At 40.2% G+C, this 16,581-nt stretch overlaps 2 protein-coding genes across 5 annotated transcripts; one reads left to right on the forward strand and one right to left on the reverse strand.

Annotated features, from left to right (window-relative positions):
• Window positions 1–2,292: 2,292 nt before the first annotated feature.
• Window positions 2,293–6,172, reverse strand: LOC119742646 (centriole, cilia and spindle-associated protein-like). 3 transcript variants are annotated; one of them, XM_038218803.1, is made up of 4 exons: window positions 6,018–6,139; window positions 4,976–5,431; window positions 4,188–4,393; window positions 2,293–3,194 (listed from the first exon to the last, which is right to left on the reverse strand). In XM_038218803.1, the coding sequence occupies exons 2-4, from the start codon at window positions 5,394–5,396 to the stop codon at window positions 3,006–3,008; spliced, it is 816 nt and encodes a 271-aa protein (XP_038074731.1). In that variant the 5' UTR covers window positions 5,397–5,431; window positions 6,018–6,139; the 3' UTR covers window positions 2,293–3,005. The 3 variants fall into 3 exon arrangements, with proteins under 3 accessions (XP_038074731.1, XP_038074723.1, XP_038074714.1); XM_038218795.1 differs by having other exon boundaries at window positions 2,294–3,203; window positions 6,087–6,172; XM_038218786.1 differs by having other exon boundaries at window positions 2,294–3,203.
• Window positions 6,173–6,213: 41 nt separating this feature from the next.
• Window positions 6,214–16,083, forward strand: LOC119742635 (tryptophan--tRNA ligase, cytoplasmic-like). 2 transcript variants are annotated; one of them, XM_038218768.1, is made up of 10 exons: window positions 6,214–6,303; window positions 6,926–7,094; window positions 7,836–7,944; window positions 9,198–9,317; window positions 9,803–9,985; window positions 10,822–10,922; window positions 11,886–11,998; window positions 12,370–12,543; window positions 13,230–13,370; window positions 14,698–16,083. In XM_038218768.1, the coding sequence occupies exons 2-10, from the start codon at window positions 6,932–6,934 to the stop codon at window positions 14,854–14,856; spliced, it is 1,263 nt and encodes a 420-aa protein (XP_038074696.1). In that variant the 5' UTR covers window positions 6,214–6,303; window positions 6,926–6,931; the 3' UTR covers window positions 14,857–16,083. The 2 variants fall into 2 exon arrangements, with proteins under 2 accessions (XP_038074696.1, XP_038074703.1); XM_038218775.1 differs by having other exon boundaries at window positions 6,226–6,339.
• The last annotated feature ends 498 nt before the right edge of the window (window positions 16,084–16,581 follow it).

Below are 16,581 nucleotides of genomic sequence, written 5' to 3' on the forward strand. Positions count from 1 at the left end.
TGGAAATAAGGACAAGATTTCTATTGCCGCGCTGATATCAATTACACAGTTACAGTAATTAGAAGTGGGTGTTAATGGAATGGATTGCAATGTATCAGTCTTAAAAGCCATTGGTGAAATCTCTGATGACCTGTATTGTACATATTGTCAATTAAAAGAAAAGCAAAGAGAACTGTATGTTGTCTGCACTAGTTCTTGGAAGTTCATGTTGTTTCTCTCTTTTGCGGTAAAAAACAAGAAGGTAACAGTTAAGCAATTAATCACTGTAAGGTCCCAAACCACCTTTCCTATTACACCCTGTAGCGCCCTAACCAGGCCTGTCAGACGACCCCCCCCCCCTCCCCCAAATCGGCTACAGGTTCACTGTTTCCTGTTGATTGTCCTGTCTACTGTTTCCTGTTGATTGACATAAAAAGGTCCACTTCACGGTAGAAACGACCCTCCCAAGAATGCAGAAGTGTTTTCCCAAACGACATCCGTTTCCCATCTTCTGATTGGTCCATTACATGAATATCCAATGCCTTGTTCTCCACAACATAGACCCATTATAGACTTTGTCTTGTGAGAAATGTTCCTTCCTCACTTTAGTTATTTAAAAGGTAAAATGAGAAGTGAAAACGCTCCGTGAGATTAGAAGTCGGGACTACTTCCAACCAGCCCACGAATCAGCTGCCATTCGTCGGTGATTTAAACACCATTATTCCTTGTTATGGGCTCCATGCGCCAACAAAAGAGGGCGCCCTTTTACCTAGCAACGACGTCCCATGTGCGGGACATTTTACTGGTTGACGCACGTACACCAGGGGATTTGTACTATGTACACGCAGTAGTACGGCAATGCGTCGCGGCAAAATTGCAGTCAGGCAAGATGGCGTTGGTCGGTCACCCCCAACTGTACTTTCTTTGCTGGTGAGGGGGTACTTGTGAACGAAGGGGATATAACTTATTCTCTAAAGCCCTGGACATCATGAATATGCAATAACGCAGAGAGAGAGAGAGCGCCCTCATTCGATATTGTTGGAATCCGTTTGGGAAAAAATAATTCGCCCCCAGGCTGCCTATGGCCCTGTAAACCACCCATACATGCTATTGTTTATAGATTCATTAGTGAACAAAATAACTATGTAATACAATTTAGTACAGGTGCTAACACTACAGGATTAGTCATTTTTCAACTTTTCAACTGGTACAGTAGTTTTCACAAACTACACTTCAATCAACTTCAAATGGGCATCGTGTGGGGTTGTAAAAAAAAGGGAACAAAAAGGCTCAAAAAGTGATGAGGGTTTGGCACCCGTACTCCAAAGAAAATTAAATACGCACATAATCAAGAAATGCACTGGGCATTTTTGGCAATGTTTTATTTTAAGTAGTCTTCATCTGCAGCAGCCAATGAGTAAATAAACGGCTATTTCAATTACACATTTATTTCACCCTTTTTTTTTTTTTTTAGATCTGATTCACTTCACATCTACATCTTACTTTTCATATCACACTCCCAAATTATTTGTTGATGAATAATGAAAGGTTTGCGGAAGTACCATGTGTGAATAATTTCTCAACTGATAGAATGGTTCTGAAAAGAACCAGTTCTATAAACGAGTTTATACGTCTGGTTCTTTTCAGAACCATTCTCTCAGTTGAGAAATTATTCACACATGATGCTTCCGCAAACCTTTCATTATTTAGCGTCTCCACCATGCAAAAGCCTCAAATCTTACTTACTTGTTGATGAGCCTTAAGGCCGTTCATGCTTCATGCAAAAATGAAGCAAATTTCATGACGTCAACAATTAAAGTTTCATTGTGACGTTTGTCGTAACCCTAATGATTACGCTTCGCACTGAAATTCGCATGAAGTATGAACAGGGCTTTACATGCTGTTTTGCATTTTATAAAAAAAAAAAATCATTAAAATCCAAAATAGAAAAAATACTTTAAAATTCTTATATTAAAAAAAAACCTTTTTCAATCAAGGCACTTCTCAGCTGATTTCGTTGGAGGGTTTTTTTAACCACAGCTATATGCTTCAAGTAAAATACAGAAAAGTAAAACAAAAAAAGTTAAAAACATAAAAAGCTATGGACCAGTTGGGTTGGTGAAGAGCCTTGCACTGGCAAGCTTTATAAATCCACTTGAGTAAAGACCCGTCTCAATTCATATCCAAGAGATATCATATCAGGTTTCAGTTTGCAGGATTCTGAACAACTTCCCTGCAATCTTCCCGCAATCAAGTAATCAGTATTGATGAGTCAAGCAGTTGCTAAATGAAAATCTTCCCTGAACATGTCCGGGACAAATGCAGAGCTTCTTCCAGACAAAGTGAATGATTCTACCCACAACTTGTCCGGAACTCGTCCTGGATGTGAATTGAGACGGGCCCCAGGATATATAGTTTAGCAAATGAGGGCTAGGGCTCTGCATTTTCGAATAATTTTGTGTATTCGATTATTCTAGATTAGACTTGATCGAATATTTTAATATTTGATTTCGAAATGCATTGATCAAGTTGAACATACACTAGCCTCAACTGGCGCCCAATCAGCATTTGTGTGCACCTGTGCTTGTCAAGCTATTGGAATTTGAGCACAAAGATATTTACAGCTGACTAGAATTTGTAGTCACTAATAATATAGTGTGAGTATATTTCTGTTACACCCCAACTAGCTATAGGGACCACCCCAGTCAATAGGCCGAAAATCCGTCCACCAAGCTCATGAATAAAAGTTATACACTCAAATTATTCTACATGAGACAGTTCTGAGAGCCATGGAATGGGGGGGGGGGGGGATTTAAGACATATGGCACTTCACCTCTGGCCTGGATTGGGCTTCCAAATCTGCGCATTTTGGATGCAATAGGGTCTGAAAGTGGCGCTATTTAGCCATGTTGTGGAGGGATCCTTTTTCAACATGGCTACTTTTCCAGTTCGGGGAAACCGGATGATCACGTGGCACTTCGGCGTCAAACCATCAGACCCTATACCACTGATATGTACACGGTTTGCTACCTCAGCTCGGCTGGCCCCGCAAAGTTTCGCTGGTACTCCGTCAGCCACACTGTGTCGTCGCGGGGCTGCATGTTGAACATTGCCTTCAGTTTCTGCTCCCTCAGGTTGTGCTGTCTGTCCCTCTCTGTCTGCCGCTGTATGTCTAACTCTCTGCGTCGCATGGCTCGCAGGGCTGATGGGTAAATCTGTAGAGGCTAGGTCAGGGTGTATGGGGGAAATTTTTAAAGGGCCCATGTAATATAATTTTTTTAATGCAATCCTTGACGATGCACCTTTTGTGTCCAATAAGCGTTATTTTCAAATCTACCTTTTAGTTTTGCCAACTTTACGGGTATTTTGGTGCCTTTTTGGTTTTATGCTAATGCAATTTCCATATTCATGAGCAAGAGTGTGATGTCATTTTAGGTAGAAATCTCCACTGGATATTTTGTTGTCCTAAATTTTCTATTTGTTGGTGATTCCTTGTTGTTTCAGTACAGGACAGTAAGCCAATGAGCAAAGTTTTCTGACAAATGTTTTCAATGAGCAATTTTTTTCGGGTTAACAATTTGAATAGTAAAGCCCTAAGCTAAAGAGTGTCTTCCTATGGGCAAGTTCGCGCAAGTGTTGTTGACCATTGGTTAACCATAGTTCAACTAAAGTTAGCCTGAACACTGTCTAGTCGACGGTGGTTGACTACACTAGTCGACTATTCGGAACCAACCTACTGGGGCGGGTTGCATCGCTGGTAACCAATAGTACTTTTGCACTTCTACCTTGAAATAAACCATGCCATTGGCCCCCTATTTGTTTTAAAAACCTCATAAATATTTAGCATTGTGGAGTGCCATGGCCTCGTGGTATGGAGCATTGAATTTGTGGTCCACGGGTAATTCTGCAGGTTGTGGGTTCGAGTCCAGCCTGGGGTCATGGTGCGTGTGCCCTTGAGCAAGGCACTTTGTAACTAATTGCTTCTCCCCACCCAGGAGTAAATGGGTATCTGTGAGGGCAGAGATGGTTATTGTGGTTGATTTTAGCTGCTTTTTATGCACCAAAATATTAAAATTGCAGCATCGCGCTGTATACTCCCCAGGAAGCTGAGATTGTCTTTGGAATGTTTCATTGGCCCAATGAGCAGGGAAATAATGATGTAGCGCTGTTAAGCACAAATATTGGTGGATAAAAAAAACAATACTCACATCAGCAGAGGCCCTGATGTTATGCGTCTTCTTGGACCCAGTGGTTAGTTCTTGGTCTGCCCAGCCATAGGCCACCATGGGTGGTTGTTCCTGTACCTCTTGCTTTGCATCCACCCTCTCTGCTGGTGCCGTGCTGGGCCTTGCCCGTCGCCTGTCTCTAGATGGCTGCCTACCGGAAGCCTTGTGTTTCTTAGTAGGTCGAGAATCTGTGGAATGTAAAAAGCATTGCCAGCACTTTCAAGAAGATACGGATTTCAAGAAGGATTCAAGAAGGATTTTGGTGCTGAGTGAAATATTTTGCAAATGTAAAATACTGCCATCATTTGGTATGAATTCAAGGTCCAACAGTCAGCAATAAAGCTTATTTCAAGAATGAATTTGATATCACTAGGTTATTTCAATAAGAACAATGACTATATTGATATGGGTCTATTGGTTAACAAGATGACAAACGATCAACTTAAGTTATTTCAAGATAAAGTGTTTTTTTTAAAGAAAAATTGATGTTTTTTGGTTGATGAACTATTTAAAAAACTGAATCATCTACATTTAAAAGTACCGGTATTAAACTTCAGAATTTCCAACACTGTTTTGTTACATTTATTAATGTATTTTGCAGACAGGACAATTTAATATCAAACAAAAGTCTGCAAAAAGTGGTAATACAACATGGACATACAACAAAAATGCTACAAAGTTTTCATTGTCATCCATTCGTGAAATCAGTTTTCTACAGAGAATTCAGTTGTACTGAGCTGAGCAAGTCACACAAAGGGAAATAGGCCTACCTTTAGTTTGGCCCATGTGACCTTTGTGCATCTGTTTCTCATCTAGCACTGGAGAAGATGCCAAGTTTTCCCCCGCGACCCACCCAATGGGATCCTTGGACGGACCGCCTCTCATCTTGGACCATTCAGGAGTCTGCACCTCCCGATCTGAGACCTCCACGTGCCTCTCCTTGGCCCTCCGTCCTTGCCTGGCCTGGCTGTTGTTCCTGTTGGGTGCCGTAGCCGGCCTGGGGCTGCCCCTCCTCCCGTTCTCCTCGCTGTTACCATTTTCACTGTCCCAGTCCCAGTCGAAGATCTGGTGGTGATGTTCCAGCCTTCGGCGACTGACGCGGTAGTCCACTTTCTCCTGATAGTGTGGGAAGTGGGCGTCCCATTCCGGATCCCTGTACTGTTTGCGATACTCACTTTTCTTGAAGACCATTGTGGCAAGACAGCTGCAAGTCACTTTAAAATATCCTGAGGAAATATACAGCAGTTCCACGGTTACTCAGATTACATTACAATTTCTGGCACCTTTTACCCGTCATTGACTAGACCCAGTAACTGGGGCACTAGAACTCCTTCTTTTTTCGAATTTTGACTTTGGTCGGTCAAGTCAAAATTCAAAGAAGAAAAAACGACTTTTACTACTAGTGTCCCAGGTTAATACTGGGTCTACTTTTATATCGTCAGACCCTCTAAAGCTATGCAATCCTATTTCTATGCACTCGCCTTTAATTTGCATTTGGCAACACACGCGCGCGCGCATGCAAATTTGCAAAGCAAAGGCTTCATCATGTTTATCTGCACAGATTCGACGATAGCCCCTAAATGTATTTACGTGGCAGCAAGGCTTCTAAATGGATTTCTGATTCTGATCCCAATTTATAAACCTTGCCTTTAAGAACCCCCCCCCCCCCCCCCCCCCCCCCCCCCCCCCCCCCGCCTCAAGTTTTGGGATGTTTGGCCACAACATTTATGTGACATTGGAGTTAGATTATCACTGACTTCGTGCACAATTTTACGAGAATGCATTTCACAATTTTTACAAATGCAACTTTACCATTTGGATTATGAAACGCGATTTCAAGTTCAACTGAAAAAAATACAAATTGCAAAAAGGCCGACTCACTCCGATCAGTTGCTCCACTTGTTTATGTTCAAACCATAGAGCAATTACTTCTAGAGAGGGCGCACTGTAACTTTGCTTTGCACGTCTCAAAACAAAACAAAATCACTGGAGGGCGCTGTGTACTTTGTATGCACTTTCGTGAAGTTTCATCATCACGCTGATGCAGCATGCACGAATGATAAATATTGTCTAAGACGAAGTCTGTTCACAGAGAGAGGTAGGAAACTAGGATTCCTGCAGTTACCGTAATATTGTGAGTGACCAATGCGAATATGACTTTTTAATATAAAATTTAAATTGATTGTTGTGCTTCCAAGTTTATTTAAAAACCTCCCCATGTATTTTCTTGCATGTCTTGTGAAGTTGTGTTGCATTATTAAATGCATGTTTTCTACATTTTTTTGGACTAGGGCTAGGTAGCATCATCAAATTTTCAAAGTTGATTCGATAGGGTAGAATTTACTTTATCTCAAACTTCAAAGAGCTTTCAAAATGCAATTAAACAAGTGGTCTCCTAGCTTCATAGGGCAAGAAGTTCTGAAATTATTGAAATTTTTACGCAGCTGTACGGAGGCGCGGATGTAGAGTGAAGTGGCCCTGCATTCTATAGTTGTACCGATTATTTGTACAAACGTATGGGAAATTTACACACAAATAACGGCATTGCTGCTTTGGGGAATCCACAACTTTTTTTCTCCAATGTGATTTTATAACAAACCAACTTTCTAAGGTCAACTACACCCTGCAATTCTCTTTTATTGATGTTTGGAGCTCGGCGAAATGTTAGGAAAATAAATTGAATAACTGAAAGTCTGTCTCTTTGTATCATTGATCTAGAGAGGTAAATGGCAGAGCCTAACGCTGTGTCACAGCTTGCCGATATGGAGCTGAACGATGGGACAGGAGACCAGTTGAGCAAGGATACCAGCGTTGCTGATGATGACCGGGTGGATCCGTGGACCGTAGTGGCATCGTCAGAGAAAGGCATCGATTACGACAAGCTCATCAGTACGTAAACACTCTTCATGGTATTTTGTGTTGGGAGAAATACAATTTTCACATTGGGTTTGCCCTTCACAAGATGTAATTTTAAAAGCTGTGTTTTCATAGGGCTGTCCCTAGTCCGAAAATTTGGGACTCTCAATACTGTGTATGAGAGTCCCAAAACTTAAGGTATTAAAAACATGCAAAACAAGAAAATAGACTGGCACCTAAAACAACCAGTCCATCAACCGTTCAGTACTGCATCAATCGACCATGCCAAAAGAATTTAAGAAACATGTGGCATGAAGCGGGAACTAGTCTCAATTTACTACACATTTCTCCATAGTAAAGCCACCAGACTATTGACACTGAATGAAGAGGTCAGTCTTTCCAAATAGTTGGACCATGGTGGGACATGTACCAGTCTAGTCTTTAGCCCCATTTTGGAATCTTGACTTCCCACTCGTGTGCAAAATATTGAAGAAAAGTCTCCTTTAAAAATTGAATTGAGTCTGCAAACTTGGTTGTTGAAATACTGAGGACATTTTCTTTGCCCCAGTGGAATATTTGGAGAAATTTGCTGGCTAAACTGTGAGTAAAGCGGGCCTGATTTAGTTTTGCAGGTTTAAGAGCACTCCAGAGCCCTGTCTGGGCTGTCCCTTGCAAGCTCTGTGGTACAGTGGTTTGACGTTATTTGGGATTCGCCACAAAGTTTGAACTAAAAATGAAAAACTGACAAGAAATGGTTTTTTTTGCCCATTACAGAAAGGTTTGGAAGCTCCAAGATTGACCAAGCATTGCTGGATAGATTTGAGAAGGTCACAGGTCACAAGCCTCACCACCTGATGAAACGAGGCGTGTTCTTCTCTCAGAGGTACGAAATCAATCAATCAATTTGGCGATGGAGTAAAAATGTGCAGCTACGCAGTCACAAATTTAAAAAAAGACATTGACAAACTAGGGAACCGGCAACATAGGGCTGGATAGCACAGTTGGTAGCGCACCGAAATGGTGTTCCGGAGGTTGAAGGTTCAAACCCTTTTCCAGTCATTCTTTGTTCAATTTTATTATTAAATCTTAAGAAGTAGATTCGTAGACAGAGTAAACTTTGGAATGCTGTAGTCTGATTTCAGCTGTGTTGAGATGTAAGTTGAAAGCCAATCTAAAGTAGTCCACAAATCTACATTAGTAGGATTTTCGTATGACCTCAAAATAGGACCGTTTCTTCAAGTACGTTTAGTGCTTTGTTTGTTTTGAGTATTGTGTAATTGCATTGTAGTGTCTTAGTATTTGTTAAATGGTTTAAGAAATAGGCCTTATTCAAATGTTGGCCCTCAGATTTCATTTTGAGAACTTTGGGCTTCTGAACATTGACAGATATTTGTTTGAGGAAGGGCGTCCTGTAAAACGTGAAATCATGAAATTAAGTGGTCATCTTTTTTTCTCCCATAAAAAAAAACAATTAAACTGACGTGGTGCTGCAGTGGTAGTTTGTACAAAATAGTGGTGGGAGAAATCGGAGATTTCGAAATCCGGTTATCCTATTTTTTTTTTTTGTCAAACCGAATAACGGTTGTCCGATTTCGCCAGAAGTTCCCATCCAGCTCACAGTCATGCCAACAAAAAGTGAGGAGTGAGGTGTCCCATGCAATGCCCTCCCAATGATTGGGGATAGTTTGCAGTGATTTATTGACCATTTGGCCTTTCCAAAAACACTCCAGAGCTGTAATGTTGACAAAATGGGTAGGAACTCTCTGATTAGTTGAAAGGACAGGCGATTCATATACCAAGAAGACCGCTAGCAAGTGAATGCAGTTCCTCTCAGAGACCAAGAAGCAAATTGGGGGATGCTGCAGTTGTTTCTTTAGCCTGTGTCACACACAAAAATTAAATGTTTTTAAGGTTAGTTTCGAATATTTGGTTTCCGAAATCGAAACCGAATAGTGAAAATCAAACTGATTTTTAAAAAATCCAGATTTAAATCCGACCACTAGTACAAACCACCCATTCACATGCATACATTGTTTTGTAGTGGAGAATTAATCAGCAATTTTTGAGATGGCAGAAGTCATTACGGCAATTTGTTCTGTCACTGTACTCTTGTTTTCTATTCATTGCTGCAACCAGGGAAGTACACAGGATACTAGACCGGTATGAAGCCAAGAAGCCGTTCTTTCTCTACACGGGCCGTGGGCCATCCAGTGGCTCCATGCACGTGGGACATCTCATACCATTTGTCTTCACAAAGTAAGCCATTCACTTAAGAAAGAAAGTTGAAAGTTAAGCAAGTTGAACCACTTTTTTTTCTCCATTTCAATGTTTTCTACTGAAAAGGCAAGCCATGTTACTGTCTTTTGCATCCACAATGAAAGACAAATTAGGTTCCGTACTTCGACAAAACTATATGTCTCTTAGTCACTTCTTTTTCAAAATATTGAGTGTCTCTTTCAATTTTTTCGGTCAGATCTTTGAAGTTGCGTTCCTTGTGCTATTTTCGAGTTTCAACCAGAAAAAAAGGATTCCTTTTCCAAATTTTGGCAGATTCAGCATACTTTCTAGTAAAAGTGCTCAAGGGGTTAGGGTTAAAGAGACTCCATGATCCTGTCTCTTCATTTATAGTTAAAGTTGTGGTGTCGGTATAACTCAAAAGCTGCCTACTCAAATTCCAGGTTTCTGTTTCAAATCTGTTATAAGACAGGCCTTTCCCCCTTTTTCTCTTTCTGTCTATCAAGATGGTTGCAGGAGGTATTTGACGTACCCCTCGTCATCCAGCTGACAGATGATGAGAAGTTTCTGTGGAAGGACCTGAAGGCGGAGGAGGCTTTGAGGCTAGCCAAGGAGAACGCTAAAGAAATCATCTCACTAGGGTTTGACTCGGAGAAGACCTTCATATTCTCCAATATGGAATACATAGGGTAGGTATGGTAGTAACATTGAGCTCAATTAACTTTCCGTGAATACTTACTTTTACATATATATATGTATTTTCCTTGAAAAATATTTGAAGTCTTCTTAGGTTTTGCGTGTGTATTACGTGGGGCAGTGTGTGACTAAAGAACGGCTCGGCTGTAGCTCGAAAAATGTAGTTGAGAAACTACACAAGTTTTTATAACTGTGCAACTTTTTTCAAAGGGATGTATCACATTTTGAAAAATAACTCTTCATATATTGTTAGTGTTGAGGTCAGTTCATACTTCAGTTGAAAGCAAGTGCATTGCGTACTTGACGTCAGAAATCAGTTGCTGTAAAATGTGCCAGAGTTGAAATGTGTTCAACGTTTATTTGTGAAACCATTTTGGAGTCAACTTATCTTCAGAATTGTCAGCTGCTGTTGAGAATCAATTTGCAAGAAAATATAATTGGTTACTGTGGAGATATCAATTCATCAAGAAAAAAAAGTGGAGTCATTATTTTGAGTTTGGAATCACTTCTATTCAATTTTGTCACAGCTTGTGTTTATCTATAACAATCAAAGTCCACAGTATGGGCACCGTGTGCGCCCATGGATGTGACACACCGCGTGCGCATACTGGTGTGTAAAAGCACAAAGTACGCACAAATAATTTTATACTGAATGTTCACAAAGCCATTGCTTCTTCGCGTGAGTTAGGCGTCGTCAGCAATGCATTTGAATGTCTCTCCCAGTGGTCTCCCCCAACTCTCCCTTTCTTACCGTTGAGGGGGTACTTGTGCACGGAGCCCATACCTTGCCATCTGGTTGAATAGTCAGCTCATGTTATTGTTCTTGCAGTTCATCCCCACCTTTCTACATGAACATGCTCAAGATACAGAAGTGCATTACATTCAACCAAGTCAAAGGCATATTTGGTTTCACAGATAGCGATTGTATCGGTAAGTACAATATCGGTGTAATTGCAAAATTTTGAAAAAAAACCCAAATGATTTACATGATTATTCTTATTTCACTTGGATTGTATGGTCCTTCATCCTTTTTGTTCATAAAATATAGTTTGAGTCACATGGCAGTGTGACAACGCCTCTTTGATGTATTTAAATTGTTTTGCCTTAAAGGGAAAATACAACATTTGCAAACATCAAAAAACAAAATGATCAAATTATCATGAAATACCTTACTGAATTGTTAGGGACTGACAGTCTAAAGCATCCTTTAAAATCGTGGCTCCTGGTGGGCTGACATTTTCAAGAAAAACTGTAATTTTTCCAACGCTGGTTGGCCGACCAGCGTTAAAGAAAACTGGCTTTTTTCAAAAACTGTTCTTAACTTTTCATATTTAGTTATTCTGACTTTTCTTTGCCATTGATCACACACCTGTGAAGGGGTACAAGCCTGCTAGACTGATTCTCTGACCTTACAATTCCCCAAAGTGTATCAATTGCTTCGTTTCATCTTAAGTTGGGTCAGGGAACCAGACTACAAGAGCATGATTGGGTTTCTTGGTTTTTCCAGCATCTACAAGCCCAAAACATGAAACAAGTCAGTTTAACAATATTTTATATAACATACTAATCCTCCAAATCCATTTATTTCTGAAAACTGCAGCAAAAGCAAATGTTGTACATTCCCTTTAACCTCAGTCCTCCAAAATCCTCAAAAAAACATCTGGTTGATTCAGGAGGATTGAGGAGGTCTGCCTCCATGTAAAAAATGGATACAGCCTCAATCCTCCAAAATCATCCGTTCTTGAAATTTGTTCAATGAAGGGGTGACCACTGCCTCAATCCTTCAAAGTCTTCCAACTCACTTTAAACATGTTGTAGCAGTAAAAGCTGAGCAATGCATTGGCCCTAGGCTATTTTGATATTTTTTTCCCATCTTTTTCTATCTCATGACAGGTAAAATCAGTTTCCCAGCCATCCAGGCCGCGCCGTCCTTCTGTAATTCCTTCCCCCAAATCTTCGGCAACAAGAAAGACATCCCTTGCCTCATACCCTGTGCAATTGATCAAGTAAGTCACTCCATATATAGAATGACCTCTCAAAATGGGGATCAGGGTATTTGACATCAGACCTTTAAATTGAAAAAAAAAAAAAAAATTACTAGGCTTTGTGAAGAATATTTTTGTTCAAAATCCAAATGTATGCGGGATTATTTGGACTGGTCAAATGCGAAGACTGCACCACATCAACTTGTGTAATTCCAGGCCTGCTACGTTCATTTATGGCAAATCAAGAGTGTTCAAGTTCATAACTTTTACATATTAACCCTTTACTTTTGGATTACCTTTATTTTGATACACCCTGAGTGTAGGATTTATATCCAGAATGATTCCATGAAGACAATGGGGTGAATGATCCTCTGCCGTGTTTTTTTTTCCAGGATCCTTATTTCCGGATGACCCGGGACGTGGCACCCCGTCTCGGCTACCCAAAGCCTGCACTAATCCACTCAACGTTCTTCCCAGCGTTACAAGGGGCTCAGACTAAGATGAGCGCCAGTGATCCCAACACCTCCATATACCTGACAGACACACCCAAGCAAATTAAGAACAAGGTAAAGGTTGATTGAATGGAGCAAAAATGACTAGTAGGCTTATTCCACGAAAAATCACCGAGATTTTGTTCAATTATTGACTGAAATTTAAAAAAATGAGGGGCTATGTTTTTCAAGAGGCCATATCTCAGAAGCGACTTGGAATTGGAACGTATGTTTGTTGTATTTTCATAAGATGCATATATTTTTTTTTAAATTAAAGTTTCATCCACATCAGTGGAGTGCTGTGGCCTCGTGGTTCAGGACACTGATTCATGGTCTGCGGGTAAAGCTGCAGGTTGTGGGTTCGAGTCCTGGCGGGGTCATGGTGCGTGTGCCCTTGAGCAAGGCACTTTGTCACTAATTGCTTCTCTCCACCCAGGAGTAAATGGGTACCTATGAGGGCAGTGATGGTTATTGTGATTGAATTAGCTTCCTTGCGCCTAACAGGCTGCATCGAGCTGTATACTCCCCAGGGAGCTGAGGTGGTATTTGCAATGTTTAATTGGCCCAATGATTAGGGGTAATAATAATGTAAAGCGCTTTGATCTTTGTTAAAAGCGCTATATAAGAAGCTGTTATTATTATTGTTATTATCAGAATTGGTCACTTGACAACTTTCATGAAATTTAGGTGATTCTTCGTCATTAGGAAATTGTTCATGAATTCGTTATATTTTTGCAAGCTGTTTGCCTCACCTGCAACAGGTAAACAAGTATGCCTTCTCAGGGGGCGGAGCTTCAGTAGAAGAGCATCGCGAGAAGGGAGGCAACTGTGACGTTGACATTTCCTATCAGTATCTGACATTCCTCATGGAAGATGACGAACGTCTAGAACAGATCAGACAGGTATGTACGCCAACCTCCAAACAGGGTGTATGAAAAGGATATCTCCAAAACTCATGGGTGAATTTGTAAAAGTTATGAACATGAACACAGTTAGTGTTTCTCATTTACAAAGGCAGATTTAGAGAAGCAGGGGGTGGTTGGAATCGCTAATTACCCTCTCCTGTCTGAACAATGGTTTTCGTTTTATACATATTTGATGTGATCAAGCTAAATGAGTCATTTGTCGGGAACTTTCATTTGGAGAATCAGGCCAAAATAGGGCCACTTCATCACATCACTTCATCACATCTCTTGGTGTTCCGACTTCCATAATTTTTCACAGCAGTAATGCTGAGATTGTACTCTTTTCAGATGTGTAAAAAAAAATGACTAGGGTCGACAAACGACTCATTTAGCTTGATCGCATCACATATTTCTGGGGAAAAAAACTCCTTTTCTTTCATAAAATAACATCATGATGGGATGTGACAGCTCAGACTTAGACCAGATTATCTGCAGGTGTACCTAGGTTTGAGGGACTCAGAATTTCTTGAAGTCAATTCCAATTCTGCCAGGAATCACAATTCCATACAGAAGTGACTCAAAATTTACCCTGAATAAACAAACACAAAACACCTCCATCAGATTGAATGACTATTGCACAGTCATAACCCCTTGCTCTACCTGATCCTCCAATTCACTTCAGTATTTGAAATACTGACCTCCAATATCTGCCATTGTACTATGGAGTGAACCACAGTACACTGCAAGAACTGCCAAAAGCTCTTTTCACACTAGACAAATCTCGGGGTTGACGTAGGGTTGACTTGACGCAGGGTAGAAAACATGCATCGTTTCACACTTGAAGAATTTCAACCCTGCGTCAACCCTAAGTCAACCCCGAGATTGGTTTTGCCCCGGGTTGAACTCAACTCTGCTCTAGACCAGGGTTGATATTTTTAACCCGGGTTGAAAATCTTGCCAGGGTTCAAAACAGTAGTAACTGAGCATGATAAGCTTGATTTACATGAAACAAGTGTGCAACGATGCGGGGTTGAACGCGGGGTTGAAAAATCAAAAACTCAACGCGGGGCGGCACTGGGTTCACCCAGGGTTGAGTTCAACCCGGGTTGAGAGGCTCTAGTGTGAATAGGCCTCTAGACCCTACGTTGCTCTCGGGCCCTCAACTACCCACAAACCCTCTGCCGATTATCTCATGGATTTTTATTTTTCTCCCAGTCTCACCCCAGCATTATATCCCGGATAAATGGTTGAAATGTTTATCCGCAAAGGCCCATAAAAAAAATGCACATCTAAACGTGATTATTTTCCTCTTTTTTTCATCAAGGATTACACCAGTGGCAAGCTACTAACGGGCGAACTGAAGAAGGAATTGATCGTTATACTGCAGAAACTCATAGGTGATATTCAGGAAAATAGGAAAAAAGTCACCGATGATGTAGTCAAGGACTTCATGCGAGTACGGAAACTCAAATACAACTATTAATGTAGGATTGTTTGAAAAAACAATGACTTGTTATAAATTAAAACAAAATTATTCTGCTGTAAAACAGTGCTTGGAGTGGTTTGGCATCAGTCATACGCAATGTCCAATTTTTAAAACCATTTTGTTGCTTTTTTTTCACACACTCTTTTTTGTTTTTTTGTTTGGGTAAAGTGGTGTTGTAATTGTTTCTTGTCATTATCTCTAAAAACTAGCTTTTTGCAAGTGTTTTGGTAATGGCAATATCTGTCCAATCTGTTCCCCTGTAGGTATGGGCTTACCTGTTGGAGAACAGAGGTCTTATTGAAGTAAAGTGTCTTGCCAAAGAACATAATGATTTGCTCATTGTCTGAAGACTTGCTGATAAAATGCATGAGTACAGTATTACTATGCAAAATACTAGGTCATAGTGCAGTGATGTGGGGGGGGGGGGGAGGGGGTGTGCATGGTTAACAGGTTTAATCGAAATTGGGCCGTTCTGTTCCGTGTATTGTAAACAATTTCTAGTCGAAATAAGCTCGCTGGAAAAAAACATGTTTACAACCTAAATGTTTTTGTCTTTCTTATAAAATAAGTAAACTCTCATTGCAAGGACAGTCATTATGTTGTGACATGCTTCGCCATAAGATCTCGTCCTGATATGATGCAGCACTCCGTATACAAATTATGAATGACCATTTATCATAACGAGGACATGCAGAGCACACTAAAAATAAGATTACAATTAATCCAAGTGGGATTTTGGCACTTAAATTTGCCGAAGTGATAACTGGGAAAAATACAATGATTCCATTTGAATGTTTTTGCAAAAACAGTGGAGAATTAGATTTGCATAATTTTTAGCTACTTAAATCTTTGAAAGCTTCAATTACTATATATTTTTTCTGGTACTTTTTATCATGGAAAATTGTTGTGAGCAGTTAATTTCTTGTGTTACGAAAGGGTCCATATTCAGCTATCTCATACTTACATAATGTTTTGTAACATTGTAAAGAAAACATATTAAAGTAAAAGAGTGGATGAGGAAAATGAACAAATAGATTGAGACCAGGCCAAGGCATTTATTGAGCATAGAAAGCTGTCTCCTAACTTTGGATTTAATTGTCATCTTTTTTTCTTCTCCATCTTATTTTAAAAAGAACTTAAAAATATACTATATATTGTTCAAATTTTGTGGCATATCTCCATGTGAAAATGACTTGTGAATAAAAAAATTCAAATATTAACCATGAAGTTTGAGTTGGTTTCGTTTCTACACATGCTTGCTTCCCAGTTCTTTGACATATTTGTTTAATGTCTTGCCTACAGGCAGCATGTTTGCTGATGCTTGAGAAATTTAAATTAAAGTTACTCTCCTCTTCAACTTAGAATTTTTTTTCAAGAAAAATAGAAGTTTAAGATAAAAATCTAGGCCTAAGGTTTGTTTTGCAGCTGAAACTCGAAAGGATTCAGGATTTTCAAAGGAGGCGGGGGTGGGGAGGGGGTAGAGTCCAACCCAGGGGTGGTTCAGGCGTTAAAGACAAAAGGCAATATATCAAGCAATAGTGAGTGATGACGCTATAAAGGAACTCAAGGAAAGTTTTGATTTTTCTGCCATGGTGCAAAATCTATTAAACACTTGTCAGGGGGTACTGGGGGGGGGGTAGCTTTAGCCACCCCAACCAACCCCTTGGATCTGCCCTTCTGAATTATCTCTTGCAAGATCTCATTCTTTGTTGCAAATTGGAA

The sequence above is a fragment of the Patiria miniata genome, unplaced genomic scaffold, assembly GCF_015706575.1.
Source record: "Patiria miniata isolate m_02_andy unplaced genomic scaffold, ASM1570657v1 HiC_scaffold_11, whole genome shotgun sequence".
Classification (NCBI taxonomy): Eukaryota; Metazoa; Echinodermata; class Asteroidea; order Valvatida; family Asterinidae; genus Patiria; species Patiria miniata.

What these genes read in the sequence shown, in the direction of transcription:
- LOC119742646 (XM_038218795.1), bottom strand. Translation starts at nt 5,396, where the DNA reads ATGGTCTTCAAGAAAAGTGAGTATCGCAAACAGTACAGGGATCCGGAA. An exon ending in TCACATGGGCCAAACTAAAG is followed by an intron (nt 4,394 to 4,975) that starts GTAGGCCTATTT and finishes TACATTCCACAG; the next exon opens with ATTCTCGACCTACTAAGAAA. An exon ending in ACATCAGGGCCTCTGCTGAT is followed by an intron (nt 3,204 to 4,187) that starts GTGAGTATTGTT and finishes ACCCTGACCTAG; the next exon opens with CCTCTACAGATTTACCCATC.
- LOC119742635 (XM_038218768.1), top strand. Translation starts at nt 6,932, where the DNA reads ATGGCAGAGCCTAACGCTGTGTCACAGCTTGCCGATATGGAGCTGAAC. An exon ending in TCCAATATGGAATACATAGG is followed by an intron (nt 9,986 to 10,821) that starts GTAGGTATGGTA and finishes TTGTTCTTGCAG; the next exon opens with TTCATCCCCACCTTTCTACA. An exon ending in CCAAGCAAATTAAGAACAAG is followed by an intron (nt 12,544 to 13,229) that starts GTAAAGGTTGAT and finishes CACCTGCAACAG; the next exon opens with GTAAACAAGTATGCCTTCTC.